At 39.4% G+C, this 17466-nt stretch overlaps 1 protein-coding gene across 1 annotated transcript in view; it reads left to right on the forward strand.

Annotated features, from left to right (window-relative positions):
• LOC114644576 (uncharacterized) overlaps nt 1-7317 on the forward strand; it is a 76264-nt gene extending 68947 nt beyond the window's left edge. The window contains exons 15-16 of the mRNA XM_051932769.1: nt 28-201; nt 7134-7317. Coding sequence (XP_051788729.1) covers nt 28-201; nt 7134-7287 — 328 coding nt within the window. The 3' untranslated portion in view covers nt 7288-7317. The remainder of the gene's footprint in view (nt 1-27; nt 202-7133) is intronic.
• Nucleotides 7318-17466: the final 10149 nt, after the last annotated feature.

Genomic DNA, 17466 nt, shown 5'->3' on the forward strand with positions numbered 1-17466 from the left:
ATGTGTTGTCACCTCCTCTCTTTACAGGCTGACTCAGTGTGGTCTCACCGCTGGATGTTGTGAGGATCTCTCCTCGACCCTCTCAGCTGAACAATCACATCTGACTGAGCTATACCTGAATAACGATGACCTGGTGGATTCAGGAGTGTTTTTTCTGTATAAGGGGCTGATAAATAAAAACTGTAAATTAGAGAAACTTGGGTGAGTTAAAAATGAGTGTGTATGTGAGTAAGGTCAGTCAGTCATTTTCTAACCTGAGTATTCTTGAATAGGGTCCATCACCCTCAATGGAGTCAGTCCCAGCTAGCATAGAGTGCAAGCCAGGAACAAACGCTGGACAGGGCATCAATATTTCTCAGGGTAAACACACACACAGAAATACACACACACCCCAACCACACACTAGGGTCAATTTAGTATCACCAATCCACCTAACATGCATGTCTTTGGACTGTGGGAGGAAACTGGGAGGAAACCCATGCAGACACAAGGAGACAATGTAATCTCCACGCAGGGTGTACTTACAATGTGAATCCTCCTCTCTTTAGTATGTGGCAGCAGCACTACCACTGTGCCACCCTGCCACTCGGTGACTAAAATGTTTATGAATTTAATTCTGGTTGTTTAATTGAACACAAAATAAAACATTGTGTTTTACTGTCTTTAGCGAAAAGCCAAGCAAAATGGCACCTTTTATTGGCTAACTAAAAAGATTACAATATGCAAGCTTTCGAGGCAACTCAGGCCCCTTCTTCAGGCAAGATGTAATACAGAAACTGGAGTTCTCTGTGTTTATATACACTCTAGAACAAGAAACAACATTGGTAAATCTTTAAATGAGAAATCTTAAATGTAAAAAAATTAATAGATTCATTAAGGCTAGGTTTCTTGTCCTAGAGTGTATATAAACACGGGGAACTCCAGTTTCTGTATTACATCTTGCCTGAAGAAGGGGCCTGAGTTGCCTCGAAAGCTGGCATATTTTAATCTTTTTAGTTAGCCAATAAAAGGTATAATTTTGCTTGGCTTTTCTCTACATTCATAATGGCTAACACGGTACAACCCCCTTGTAGTACTGTCTTTAGAGAAATTCACATAAATGTGCCAGTGGGTCAATTAAGCAGGACTTGATGTTCTACCAAAGGTTGAGATTATTATTTCCTCATGGGGCTCGTACATATGATCTCTTAGGTATTCAGATCTCCATAAATGGAAAGAACATATAAACTTTTAGGAAACTTTGTTTATGGCAACCTGTTCTTATTAGGCTGTCTGCCAGTCTGTAGCCTCTCTTTAATCCATTGATTATTGTGGAGACCATCCTAGACCTTGCTTTTTCCCTGCAACAATAAGATGTCCACCATCTAAAATTTGTCAATGTCCACAAAGGTAGAGCTATGACACAAAACATTTCAGGAGTCTCTATATAGAGATACAGAAAATATTAAAAAAAGATAGTCAGAGCTAAGAAAGGAACTCTGTGAGGGGAAAACACCATAAGGACAGGATGGAGAGTAAACTACAGGAGAGCAGAGTAATAAGGAAGGATGAGAAACACCACTGGCGTAATGGGATGGTGGAGGGAATCTTAGATGGGGCCAAGAAGCTAATATTGATTTTGTACAGATCAATATTGACACCCTTATGTCAATCATCAAGCTCTTCTCTTACACTGCTAGTTATTGAGGGGTCCAACCCTTCCACTGTCTTGTGTATTAGGTTCCAGTTTTTACTGTTTTGTTGTGTTTCTATGTGCACTTTATGTTCTCTTTTGTTGTATCTATCCATTTATTTAACATTTTGTAAAATGTCTTTTACATTGCCCATCTATCTATCTATCTATCTATCTATCTATCTATCTATCTATCTATCTATCTATCTATCTATCTATCTATCTATCTATCTATCTATCTATCTATCTATCTATCTATCTATCTATCTATCTATCTATCTATCTATCTACATCCATCCATCCATTTTCCAACCCGCTGAATCCGAACACAGGGTCACGGGGGTCTGCTGGAGCCAATCCCAGCCAACACAATGTACAAGGCAGGAACCAATCCCGGGCAGGGTGCCAACCCACCGCAGTATCTATCTACAGTATTTCACCAAAGTGAGTACACCTCTCACATTTTTGTAAATATTTTATTATATCTTTTCATGGGATAACACTGAAGATATGACACTTTGATACAATGTAAAGTAGTCCGTATACAGCTTGTATAACGTTGTAAATTTGCTGTCCCCTCAAAATAACTCAACACACAGCCATTAATGTCTAAACCGCTGGCAACAAAAGTGAGTATACCCATCCATCCATCCATTTCCCAACCCGCTGAATCCGAACACAGGGTCACGGGGGTCTGCTGGAGCCAATCCCAGCCAACACAGGGCACAAGGCAGGGACCAATCCCGGGCAGGGTGCCAACCCACCGCAGGACACACACAAACACACCCACACACCAAGCACACACTAGGGCCAATTTAGAATCGCCAATCCACCTAACCTGCATGTCTTTGGACTGTGGGAGGAAACCGGAGCGCCCGGAGGAAACCCACGCAGACACGGGGAGAACATGCAAACTCCACGCAGGGAGGACCCGGGAATCGAACCCAGGTCCGTGAGTATATCCCTAAGTGAAAAATGTCCAAATTGTGCCCAAGTGTCAATATTTTGTGTGGCCACCATTATTTTCCAGCACTGCCTTAACTCTCTTGGGCATGGAGTTCACTAGAGATTCACAGGTTGCCACTGGAATCCTCTTCCACTCCTCCATGACAACATCACGGAGCTGGTGGATGTTAGAGACCTTGCTTTCCTCCACCTTTTGTTTGATGCCCCACAGATGCTCAATAGAGTTTAGGTCTGGAGACATGCTTCGCCAGTCCAGCACCTTTACCCTCAGTTTCTTTAGTAAGGCAGTGGTCATCTTGGAGGTGTGTTTGGAGTCGTTATCATGTTGGAATACTACCCTGCAGCCCAGTTTCCGAAGGGAGGGGATCATGCTCTGCTTCAGTATGTCACAGTACATGTTGGCATTCATGGTTCCCTCAATGAACTGTAGCTCCCCAGTGCTGGTAGCACTCATGCAGCTCCAAACCATGACACTCCCACCACCATGCTTGACTGTAGGCAAGACACACTTGTCTTTGTACTCCTCACCTGGTTGCCACCACACACGCTTGACACCATCTGAACCAAATAAGTTTATCTTGGTCTCATCAGACCACAGGACATGGTTCCAGTAATCCATGTCCTTAGTCTGCTTGTCTTCAGTAAACTGTTTGCGGGCTTTCTTGTGCATCATCTTTAGAAGAGGCTTCCTTCTTGGACGACAGCCATGCAGACCAATTTGATGCAGTGTGTGGCGTGTGGTCTGAGCACTGACAGGCTGACCCCCCACCTCTTCAACCTCTGCAGCAATGCTGGAAGCACTCATACTTCTATTTTCAAAAGGCAACCTCTGGATATGACGCTGAGCACGTGCACTCAACTTCTTTGGTCGACCAAGGCGAGGCCTGTTCTGAGTGGAACCTGTCCTGTTAAACTGCTGTATGGTCTTGGCCACCATGCTGCAGCTCAGTTTCAGGGTGTTGGCAATCTTCTTATAGCCTACGCCATCTTTATGTAGAGCAACAATTCTTTATTTCAGATCCTCAGAGAGTTCTGTGCCTTGAGGTGCCATGTTGAACGTCCAGTGACCAGTATGAGAGAGTGTGAGAGCGATAACACCAAATTTAACACACTGGAGACCTTGTAACACTAACGAGTCACATGACACCGGGGAGGGAAAATGGCTAATTGGTCACAATTTGGACATTTTTCACTTAGGGGTGTACTCACTTTTGTTGCCAGCGGTTTAGACATTAATGGCTGTGTGTTGAGTTATTTTGAGGGGACAGCAAATTTACAACGTTATACCAGCTGTACACGGACTACTTTACATTGTATCAAAGTGTCATATCTTCAGTGTTGTCCCATGAAAAGATAGAATAAAATATTTACAAAAATGTAAGGGGTGTGCTCACTTTGTGAGATACTCTATCTATCTATCTATCTATCTATCTATCTATCTATCTATCTATCTATCTATCTATCTATCTATCTATCTATCTATCTATCTATCTATCTATCTATCTATCTATCTATCTATCTATCTATCTATCTATCTATCTATCTATCTATCTATCTATCTATCTATCTATCTATCTATCTATCTATCTATCTATCTATCTATCCAGTTCTAAACTCCTGAGTAACATTACAGACAGCTCCTCTGACATCCTATTAGGCCTGTGCTCTATCTTTTCACCAACTGTACTCTATTACTACCCCAGGATGTCCCCAATGCTTTGTTAAGGAAAGCCAAAAAGACTGTGCCACAAAATTAAAAGGTATTACAGACATTAGCACCTCTTGCTTGTGTCTGCACCAATACCGAGATTCAAAAATGCAAAGTGATTGGTCCTAGAGACCAAAAATCCAAACAACTATCAAGTCATTAATTCTGAGATCAGTAAAATTAAAAGTTAAAGTTCATTATCTGTGCAGACCATCATATTTCATCTCAAAAATAACAATGAATAGAAACAGATATAGATATCGAGTAGGCAATATGAAACAAACAGTTCCTAGCTGACATAGAAACTGTAGAATAGTTATGAGAGGAGCCCGCAGATCACACATATTCAGAGCACTCAGTATAACTCCAGTGACACTTTTATAACACACTGGTAACAATGAGATAAAGAAATGTTCTGGTTTGCCAGTATGTACTGTATATCAGACAAGTGTCTGCAAATTTTACTAATACGCTTCTGAAGTTGTCCTTTGGCAAAATGCTTCTAATGTCATTAAACTGCATCACAAAAAAGAATTTAACATCATCATTGTCCACCATGAGTCTGAAAAGAAAGCATAGAACCTGTGATTTTCCTTCATGTGTTGTGACATAAATAATATCCATCACAAAATATTGCAGAATTTAAGGTGGAATATAAATTCTGAATAAGTACCTGGAAAATAAGCAGAAAACTTCAGCTTTGCCTTGACCTGAGCCAGCAATGATTCATGGTATGAACACAGGCCACTGAGTCACATGTTCACACTGTTTCAACATATCTATAGCAAATAGCTGGATGAAAACCAACACTGTATTTAAATGTTTCTGTCTCTAAATTGTAACCTGTGCTTGCTTTTTCTGCTTGGCTGTGCGATTGAGCCCTGAAAAGTACCAACATACTAGTACATGTGTTTCTTGCCTTATGCCCAGTGCTCCTAGAATAATGATAACGGAGCTATTTTTCCTTCAATATAACAAGTCTTGCATTCGGTTGCTTGTTACTTTAAAAAATAATCAGACTACGTAAGGCACATTACTTTTAGTACATTATCCGCAACACTGCTTCTGCTCATCCATATACTTTTAATAATTTCTGAAATGCTGGGACAGACTATTTCAACCAGAAGAAGGAGTAATTTGTCTTTGTGGACGCTTTGTACCCCTGGTTGCTTAAAGTATGTGTGAAGTAAAGACATGCAAATATAGGCAAAGTGCAAAAGACATGCATGGATTAGGAAATCCATAAATGTAACCCAGTTGAGAGTTTATTTGACCACATAACCAGGTTACTCACTGAGAAACCTACAGGTGTGAACTCTGTTTCTCAGAGATCAATAACCCAGTTTCTCTAACTGGAATGAGGTTTTACATGGCATTTTGAAAAACAAAACAGGATTACATAGATGGTGTGGTTCTTCAGAGATTATTATGATTTGATGAACAGGTTACACATCCACTATGGACAGATTTCATTTTTGCTCACCTGACAATCCTTGGGTTGTCTTTCAGCCCGTGATGTCTTTCATGAGCCTGATTTTCTTTTAAAGATCTACTACAACATCAGTCCTTTCTTCTTTTAACCATGATTATGTCTGTGGTATTTTGTAATTTATAGACCAAACCTGCAGCCAATATCCAGTTGCTTCAACTCTATGTTGTATAGTTTAAGGATAACCTTACTTTATTGGCTTATGTGACTTGACACTGAAGTAGCCTTTTTAATCACTTCTGCATACCGTCTCATTGAGAACAGTTATATGGTTAAGATGAATTCCAGGACTTTTTTCCATCCATCCATCCATCCATCCATCCATCCATCCATCCATCCATCCATCCATCCATCCATCCATCCATCCATCCATCCATCCATCCACCGTCAATGCATCTACATGCTTGTCCAGTTCAAGGTCACAAATGCCAGGGTGTACTGCAGCAGCATTTGATACAAGTCAGGAGGAATGAGGTGCCAGTCCACTGCAGGGCACATTGCTCTCCTGAAATGTTTTGAAATGTACTTGAGGTGGCGAAGATTTAAGGAAGCATTCCCAAAAATGTACTGAAACATTCATACACATTCAATTCAAGTAGTGGAATAACCAAAATGCAGGTAGAAAAAAAGAAAAATTGAAGTTAAATTTACAGATTTCTAGGGGGTATTTGTATAAAGAATGTCAAGCATCTCTCACTGGCAACACAACACAGTTCAAACACATTTGTTTGGTGGTAACATTGGGTTAAATAAGTAAGGTTTCCAAAAGGCTACCTGGATGTCACTTCTGGGACACCTGTATGCATATCCCATGTATTATCCCATCAAATTGTGACATAAGCTAAACATTGAAAAGTATCAAGTAAAAAATTTGATTGAAAATCTGAACAAATCTTTGTAGCACTGTGTGCTCCTAATGAGAACGGACTTTAAATTGGTCAACTTTATTTATTGTCAGTGAGACAATAAAAATCCTCAACCCACAAATCTCTTAGAAAATAACCCCATAACCAATAATGTTTAAGCGAATTCCAGCAGTAGTCCAGCTGTGGTGTCTCATTGTTAATTCCTGTTGTATGGCAGTGAGTTGTATACTAAGTGCCTAAGGATGTCATGTGGGTCGTTTGCCTTTATAAGCTATCTTGCTCTCAAAATCTTGCCTGATATCCAATTTCACTGTAAGGAACTCTGGGAAAGAGATGTAAGGGAAGCAAATCACTTAAAGATTGTATTGTGTGATCTGGTAAGATAGTGACTTCCCAATGTGTTTATAACTCCTGTTTCTGTCTCTTGTACAGGCTGAGCGTTTATGTGAATGAAGATTACATAAAGACAATAAAGAAGAAGCTGAACAGAGCTGGACGGCGGCTAGTAATTGAAACACAAAAAAAAATGATTTGGACTTCCGATGATGGAGCTTATATCAGCTCAGTTCTGCAAAGAACTGTTTGAATGCTTCTCCTAACATCCTCTTCAACTTGTCATTTTAAATACTTAAAAACTGATGATCTTTATCAATTCATGCAAATTAGAAATGGGATCATTACAACTAAAATTGTGAAAGCCCATACTTCTAAGCCTATTATTCAAACATTGGAGTCTAAATGGAGTTATGAGATTCAGTGTAACAGAAGATTATTCAAGAATCTCATTTTAATGCTGAACATCTGGAGGAGATTTTTGAATTCTTCCTGAAAGTCTAGAACAGGGATTTCAAACTCCGGTCCTGGAGGGCCCCAGTGGCTGCAGGTTTTCATTCTAACCCTTTTCTTAATTAGTGACCTGTTTTTGCTGCTAATTAACTTATTTTGAATTAATTTTAACTGACTTGCTCTTGAAGACTCAGACACAATAATTGTTTTGTTTTTCCTTAATTAGCAGCGAAACAATAATGAGATACAAAATGAACCAACACAGGACCAGCAAACTGTGACCATCATACGATATCTAAAAATAAAGGTGAAGGTCTCAGGAATGTTGATTTACTCAGGTCTCCAAAACATTTTAACACTGCTCTTAGAAAAGTAAAGAAAAAACCAAAAATTTTGAAGATGGATGCTATTGCACAATGAGAGCCACAACAATCTGTGGAATTAAAGAATGAGTTTAATTAACAACTAGACTCAGCACTTAAGTAAGCAACTGGTTGGAGTGAAATTGGCTGGAATTTGAGGCCCTGAATTAGTTGATCTTCTATTAGCTCACTCACTCACTTCATGTTTCATTTCTGTTTAAGAAAAGAAATGAAGCAATTCAGAGGAATGATGAAGAAATTCTAAGGAACGAATCTTAACAAACAGGCCAATTAAAATTAATTCAAAATAAGTTAATTAGCAGCAAAAACAGGTCACTAATTAAGAAAAAGGTTAGAATGAAAACCTGCAGCCACTGGGGCCCTCCAGGACTGGAGTTTGAGATCCCTGGTCTAGAAAAACAAGTCCATAATATTCTAGTGCTGAAATGGCCACACTTTTATTCAGTGTCTGCAAACCAACATGCCAATGATATTGTAAAGTCAGGCAAACCAGTACACATATAGTATGGGCCTTCACATTTTTAGTTATAAACATTATATTCCTTATTTGTTACATGAGGATCTGACAAGGGCCATTGATCAATGGGCTAGTGAGCAGTCAGACACTGTATAAGAAGGACTTAAGAGTCACAGTGCAGACATTCCTGTCAACAACCTGACAGTGTATGAAAAGGATCCATATTACTAAACGAGAATGGTAAACCGGATATGGACGCAGGGACCTGCCCGTGGACGCAAAAGACATAGTGCGCAGGCGCCACACAAAGCCCCCCTCCAACTAACAGAAATCGCAGGAGACATGGTGTGCAGGCACCACAGAAATAAGAAATGAGGCAACGCGCCCATAGCACACAAAAAAAAAAAGGACTCAGACGCAGGCGCCACACAAAGCCCATAGCACACAAAAAAGAGGAGTCAGACCCACGCCCCAGAGTGAAACGGGACAAACTATGGAGTACACACACTAACATAAATAAGAAATGAGACACAAAGCCCCCCCCTCCACTAACAGAAATAAGAAATGAGGCAACGCACCCATAGCACACAAAAATGAGGAGTCTGACAAAGGCGCCACACAATGCCCATAGCACACAAAAAAGAGGAGTCAGACCCACACCCCAGAGTGAAACGGGACAAACTACGGAGTACACACACTAACATAAATAAGAAATGAGGCAACGCGCCCATAGCACACAAAAAAGAGGAGTCACACCCACAACATACTACGGAGTCCACAAAGGTTCACAAATCAAGCCCAAGATGGTACGGAAAAAGAGGAGTCACCCCCCCGCACCAGAGTAAAACGTGACAGGCTACGGAGTCCACAAAGGGTCACACATCAACCCCGAGATATTACGGAAAGCGAATTGTGTTACGGAAAACGGCAAATACTATGATAGGAGCATTCGCCTACAACGCGCATCTGAAATCAACGTTCACACTACACAGCATAATCCACGCACTTCTAAAAAACCGCACGCGGACACCCGACGTCATACATAAACAACAAGAAACCGGACTACACTACATATTGGAATCACATTACAGTGATGCAATATTAACAGGACAACCACAGATAACACAGGCGCAACACCTGATGGGTAGTAATAAGAAGAAACGAACGCTCCGTATTAAACATACATCATCTGAACACGTACAAACTATATAGCATAGGTGAATCTCATTACAGTGATGCACTATTAACCGTACAACCACAAAAAATGCTCCCTATTAACAGTAAGTGCGATCATCCTTATTACTTACCCATATTACTAACGATAAAGAACAGACAAGTCATGAATTCACGGTCACGGGTGCAAAACGATACGGCTCGCGTAACGGGACCACAACCGACGGGAAAAAAATCAATGAACGCAGACGTCTACAACACGCGTCTGAAATGCCAGAAAACAAGCAGGCACGGCTCCAAAAAGAGAGAGCTCGACTGACCGGGATACAAAAACGGGACCGGCTCCATAAAAACAATGAACGCTGGCGACTACAACGCGCTTCTCACACAACACAAGCAAAGCGCTTACAGCTCCAAAACAACACATCCCAAATACTGCACATACAACAACGTGCCTCTCAAACAGCACAGGCAAAAGATAAACGTCAAAGACAGTAACTGCAAACACCTACTAAACAATTCCGCCAATTGGCTGACACTATTAATGAACATTCATTGGAATTAATGAATGTCATTTGCAATCATTGTCATTCACTTAACTTCCCTAAAGAAACAACTGGCAATACAACTAATGAATTTACACGTTATTGTCAAAATGGTCAAGTTATTTACATAAATATCTACGTAAGCTTCTAACTAATGATGTACCTGAAAGTAAAAACTTTATGAACTACATTGGATCCTACAATGGTTCATTTGCTTTTGCATCTACCGGAGTAAATATCAGGCCACCAGCTGGCAATGGCCCATACTGCTTTCGCGTATGTGGACAAATATTACATCGCATTGGAACAATGCACCCTGAAACAAATCACGAACGCAAATTTGCAGAAATATACATCTTGGATCCAGATAACGCAATCTATCAACGAATGAACCTTCCTGAAAACAAACAATGCACGGACCTTATAATGAGAAACGTCACTAAGGTCATAAACAATCACCCTTTAGCTAAGTCTATAAAAATGCTGCATGAGTTTGAAAGAGATGCCAATACAAAAGCAAACTACGGCTGCCCGGCAGGCACGTGTTCAAAACGCTGGGGGTAGGCGAGCGAAGCGAGCAGGGGGCGGAGCCCCCTTGTTAATATAGCTAAAAGAATGTTACATTATGGAGCACATGTGCTGTGTCAAGAGCAAGTCAAGGGATGTCATTCGTCACACTTGTGATGTCTCGTAAACAAAACATGAGTGTTTATTTAGCAAACCATATTAAAAATCATAATAATAGCACTAGACAAAGTCCAGAGAAGTTACTACTTTTTTTCAAAATCACATACAGTATACAACATTAGCTTTTTATATACATGCAGAAACTATTTGTTAGAACATTACTATATTGATCAATATTATTTTACTTCTTTTTCTTAAAATAGCTTTTATTCCTATACTATTTTCACCTGTCACTTAATTATGTTTAGCTCTATCAGCTTACAACCATTTCCATTTTAGATGTTATTTTAGTTGACTTACCCAAAACTGTTTTTTATTTTGAGATAATCATTTCAAAATAGTTTTCTTTTTAGCTTAAAAATTGGAATTCAATGTAGATGAAGAAATGTATGATGTGCCACCATATTAATGGGATTAAAAAAATCATTAAAGGCTTAGTCTGCTCAGCAATCTATACAGAGAGCTACTGCATCTTTTGAATGTTTTATAAAATGGGCATTGTTTGTCCGTGTAGAAAAATGTGTTCTTTCTAGGAAATTGATGACCACCATGCTCATTAGTCAACATAGCCATATTGTGCATAGCCAATTAGTAAAACAGGAGGGAGAGTCCGCAGTGATGTTCCCTCTAAGGACTGACTTGGCGTAAAGAAAACTATTTTCTGTGAACACAGTTTAGTATTATGTAATCTAATCTACTTATATGTAATAATCTAAAATGTTTATACATTACAGCACACTCTTGAAAATGTATTTATTAAAGATATTTACCACCAATTTGTTCATTCTTTTATTCTTAATGTTGGACAGATATACATATTCATTAAGAAATTAAAATTTAAAAAAAATTGTGCAGACAGCTTAAGTGCAAACCTTTTTCTTTGCATCTGAATTGTAAAGCAAAGTCACCTTCTGGAGTTGCGTATGGGAAATGTTTTAACTTTTTCCACTGAAAGATTTCAGTTAACTGCTGATGCCTGAAAGACTTGTCAAGCTGCACTCTAGTGAAATGTATTGTGGGAAAACTGAACGTCTAACTGGGATCAGAGAATGTCTTTTATAGACAGTCTATTTGCAGCTGAGCGCATCTTTAGATTCCCATGGGAATCAACCTTAAACTTGTGTTATAACTTTCACATTCTTTTTTATTGAAAACGTGCAAAAGTATTTAATGCTTTGCAAGCAGATAATAAGCCAAGTGTGTGCATTTATTTGTGTGAGAAGATAGGGGAGATGAGAGAATGGATGCTTTTTAATATCCACCCATCCATCCATTATCCAACCCACTATATCCTAACTACAAGGTCATGGGGGTTTGCTGGAGCCAATCCCAGCCAACACAGGGTGCAAGGCAGGAAACAAACCCCGGGCAAGGCGCCAGCCCACCACAGTGCTTTTTAATAGAAATTTTTTAAAAGATGAGTCTCAGTTCTTGCAGAGGCAAGCAGATTTTTGGCTAAAATGTTCTGGTATTTAATGGAATTCATTATGTCACTGTCCTTAACAAGAACCACTGGCATCAAAACAGCCCCAAAGCATCAAGTGCCACCACTATATTTTATCGTAAGTATGAGGTGCCTTGCTTTGTATGCAGTTCCCTTTTATCGCCAAACATGGTAATGGTGTGTGTGGCCAAAAAGCTCAATTTTTATCTCATCTGACCATAAAACATGATTCCAATTGTATCTCCAATTTTACTTGGCAAAGTTGATATGCTGACATTTGTGTCTTGGACTCGGGACTGGCTTCTTTTGTGCCACTTGTTCATAAAGCTTCTGGTCTTGGATGTGCCGTCTTACAGTTGACTTTGAAAGAATGAATCCCCAAGATTCAACTAAACTTCGCAGTTATGACACTGTGATCTTTGGGCTCTTCTTTGCTTCTCTTAGCATCCTCCTCACTGTGCATGGGGGAAATATGCAGTTGATTCCCCTTCCCGTAAAATTTTCAACAGTTCCAGGCTTTTCACACTTCTTTATAATGACACTGATTGTGCTTACTGGTAATTTCAATTTTATGCATATATTTTTGTAGCCATTGCCCAATCTGTGCATCTCATGTTGATGGATCACAAAAGCATTTTACCTGTGTGTTACCTCTTATTTATACCCCAGTTAAACAGGACATGACCATAGACAACAGTTCCTAGACACCAAAGTTTTCTAGACATTAAAGATAACTTAAAGTTGGTTAACTGGTAGGAGACAAAGACTACAGATTACAGGCTAATACTCCATATGGAATGAGATCAACAGGATCTGTCCCTGGAGCATTTCTAACCAGCTGCATCACTGTCTGGTTTGGGATGTGCAGTGTCTCTGACCATAAGGTCCTACAACAGACTGTGCGTACAGCAGAAAAGATCATTGGGACCTCTCTCCCCACCATTAAAGACATCTTTCTAAAATGTTGCATCTGCAAGGCCTATAGCATTGTGGAGTACCACTTCCACTTCTCTCATTGTCTCTTTGTCCCACTTCCATCTGGCAGAATTTTCTGTAGCATCCAAATCAGTTCTGTCTGGTCCTACAACAACTTCTACACTTTGGCTGTCCGGAATTTTGTGGTGCTCCCTTGTCCTCACACCTACTCCTAATAGCTTATTTATATGCAGTGCATTTGTTATTACTGTTGTTTCTATTTATTTATTTCACATGACAACTATCTGTTAACATACTTATTATTTATTTTTTTTATCTATTACAGTATATTATAGTTCTGTACCTGTCCTGCATTTGCCCTGAGTTTATGTCAATGTTGCACTGTGGTCCTGGGGAATGTTATTTCATGCCACTGTATGTATGTATGTATGTATGTATGTATGTATGTATGTATGTATGTATGTATGTATGTATGTATGTATGTATGTATCTATCTATCTATCTATCTATCTATCTATCTATCTATCTATCTATCTATCTATCTATCTATCTATCTATCTATCTATCTATCTATCTATCTATCTATCTATCTATCTATCTATCTATCTATCTATCTATCTATCCAGTTCTAAACTCCTGAGTAACATTACCGACCGCTCCTCTGACATCCTATTAGGCCTAGAAACTAAAAAAAACTTTGGGTAGGGGGTCTGTAATCATCCATGTAATATATGTTGTCATTTTTTCCCTTTTGATTATTTTTTTTTTTTTGGCCCACATGGAAGCAAAGGTAGCTGAGTATTTAGAAAAGGTCTTTGTATTCAAACCCGTAGTGGTTGCAGGTAACAGGACAGAGCACAGAGTGGAGAAAGCTGGTGCAGAAGATGGTGAGTCATAGCAATGGAAATTAGGAGTAACTGCAATTCATTAGTGAGAGGCAATAAAAGTATATAAAAAGTAATTGCATAGAGCATTACACAGCACTAATAGCACTCAACAAGTACTGTACAAGAGTGAGGCACTGCAATGGATAGACAATCATTTTAGTAAGGGGAGCAGCGGAGGGCAAGCAGCATAAAACATTGGCTAATTAATAGGTAAATAACTAGCAGAGGATGTAGTATTTAGTAAAATTTAGTAAAAAAATTTCAGCAAGAAGGAATTAGGACGCAAAAAGGTGTACTTACTGTAATTAAAAAGTTCATAATGCTCAAGAAAGTTAGCACTAGTAAGAGAATGAGAGAGTAAGAGTTCTTTATTAAGAAGGAGCACAAACGGTTTTTAGGCAGAGGTAAAGAGTTTCAAAATAAGGACGTATTAAATGGGAGGCAGAGCTAGGAGAACAAACAGGAGAAAAGTTAACTTAAGTAACATCAAAGAAAGACACACAGCAGGCAGTCAAGGGCGAAGAGTATTACAGGGGCTTAAGTGGCCAGCAAGTGTTGAATAACTGGAGTAGTTCTTTAATCTAAAATTGATTTATTAATTTTAATAATTCAAGTTAAATAATTTAAATTTAATAATAAGTTAAGAAGTTAAGCAGTCCAAATACAGTTTAAAAAATTACACCAGAACAATGCAAGGCCTATTTGATGCTGGACTTTTTTGGAGGGTGGCTTGGACAAGTCAGGCCTCCTTGAAGGAAATGCCACCTCAAGCTAAGAGTTGCAGAACTGGAGGTAAATGGCCTGTTTTGTAGTAGAGAATTGGCAGACCTGGCCCAGGTGCATTCCTAAGGTGGTGTAAAATTAATATCCAGACCAGAGAGGTAGAGGGAGGTGAATCACAGTTGGACGTAGGGAAAGGCTGCACACTTTCCAGGGTCATTAACCGCGGAATTGGAAGTGTGACCTTGTGAAGCTAGACAGTCACTCTTAAAGCTCTGAGATGGTAGGCAGGTATATGGGGCCCCAATGAGCCATATCCAAACCAGTCCCAAGAAAGAGAGACCTTAGGATGATAGGGGGCTTGATCATTAAGGGAGCTGCAATACAGGTTTTCCCCAGAGACAGAGAGTCTTGCACAGTGTATTGCCTTTCAGGGACACAAGTCTGAGATCTCCTGGGAAGGGAGGATGTGCTCTTGGCCAGAGTGAGGATAGATCCAGTTGTCATTGTCCATGTTGGAATAAATGACATACATAAGGGAAAGCTGTCACTTCTGCAATCCAGAGTTAAGTTCAAATTGGAAAGCAGAACTAACAAACTTTTCTCCAAAATTCTACCCATGCCACATGCCAGTCCAGGTAAGAGTAAGGAGGTTAGAAGGTTTAAGGCGTGGCTCAAATCTTGGTGTAGGGTAGAAGGGTATAGGTTTATGGGGTATTGAAATTCATTTTGGAACAGATGGGACCTGTTCTGCCACAATGGGTCACATCTAAATTGGAGGTGGACGATTGTGTTCGAGTGGTGTTTGGGTGGGGGTGGAGTTTAGGACAGGCCAGGTTTAGAAATGTACATGAAAGAACAAACAAAGGTGTAAAAATGAAAATCCATAGTAATGTAAATTCTAAACATAAGTTTAAGTGTAAAAGTACAATAAGTAACATGTTAAAAATAACATCCTTGAATGCTAGAAGTATCAAAAATAAAACAAATAAGTTGAAGTTGTGTGTAACTAGGCATAATAATGATATTGTAGACATAAGAGAAACCTGGCAAAATAGCAATGACAGGGATGAATATAACAATGATAGGATGCCATTTGTGTAAAACACCATTTAAATTCATACAGAATCTTTGTCTTCTTGGATCTTGAGCAACATATTAATGATGATGTTGGGATTCAAATAGAAAGTGTTAGGAATAGAGCCCTTATTTTAGGATAGTGTTAAAGCCCGCCCAGTAATTTCAATGCACATCTTTTAAGTAATTTTAAAAAGGCAGATTTACAGGGGGATATTAGAGTCAATGGGGACTTTAGCTACTAAATATTAACTGGGCTAACCTTGCAAATAGCAAGTAAAAGTACTTAGTGACTGTTTTTTAACACAGTTTGTTAAATCACCAACTATCCATCCATCCATTTTCCAACCCGCTGAATCTGAACACAGGGTCACGGGGGTCTGCTGGAGCCAATCCCAGCCAACACAGGGCACAAGGCAGGAACCAATCCCGGGCAGGGTGCCAACCCACCACAGAAATCACCAACTATTAGTAAGCAATTAGAAAGAAAAATAAGCACAACTCAGTAGTAGGTAAATAAAGAGATGAAAAAGAATTTGAAAATGAAAAAAACAGCAGTATAAGGCACATAAGACTAATAACTCAGATGTTAACTGTAGAGTGTATAAGAACATGAGGGCAACCACTAAAAAGTATATTGGGAAAGCTAAGAGGAAGTTATAGAAAAAAATTGCAGAAAAGGTGAGATATGACCTAAAGATATTCTTTAAGTATTTTAGTAGTAAAGGAACAGTCAAAGAGGAGATAAAGTGTGTGGTAAGGGGAAATTAAAATATGCAGACAGTTATCTAGATCTGGGTCTGGAGGGATGCTCAGGTTGTCTGGCTCTCTTTCCCAAACTAAGGCACAAGAGATCTGCAGGCAATGCTGACCTTAGGGCTCTTAAGGATCACTTTGCAGTTCCTGGTCTCTGGTCTTAGCATCAGGGCCCTCATTTATAAAAGTCTACATGGGTTTGAACATAAAAATATATGTATGCAAACAGCAATAAAATCAGATTTATAAAACATGGTATATGCCCATTTCTATAAAATTTACCATTAATAAATGGTCACCTTGGCACATAGTCACCTTGTAAATATACACATATGAATAAACCTTGAATGCTGCTCTGAAACATCCTCACTTGGACCAGCTCTAATAAATCTCATGCATATGCAATCACAATGCTGCAGAACTTCATTGGCTGGTAAGAGCAGCATCTTCCACCTGATGCATCGAGACCCTGCCATCTGCATTTAAAAATATCCAGCAGTGCTCTTCAACTGAGAATGCAAGATCATGCACGGCATAGTAGCACCTCTCCTATGTACTCTGGGGGTCCAGGAAAGGTGCAAGACACCATCATCTAAGCAGGTAGCCACTCTTTTCTGGCAAATGTAATGATGTGATTTCTGTAATAATGAATATCACAGGCCATATGAAACAATGAGGGTTCAACCAGTTACTTTACCAACAGGCCAGCCACTATATACAGCACCATCACATTTGTCAAAGCTACTTTGCCTCAAAATAAATGAATGATGGGCCCACGCCACCAAGGCACAAAGTTTGTCAGTCTTATCTTGACATCACAGATGACTTGTGTATTAACCCTTGTATAAATGTGAATTTCAACAAACGCTGTTTCATACCTAGGGTCTTTAGAGACCTGGCATATAAATGTATAT

The sequence above is a fragment of the Erpetoichthys calabaricus genome, chromosome 1 (genome assembly GCF_900747795.2).
Source record: "Erpetoichthys calabaricus chromosome 1, fErpCal1.3, whole genome shotgun sequence".
NCBI classification, from domain to species: domain Eukaryota; kingdom Metazoa; phylum Chordata; class Cladistia; order Polypteriformes; family Polypteridae; genus Erpetoichthys; species Erpetoichthys calabaricus.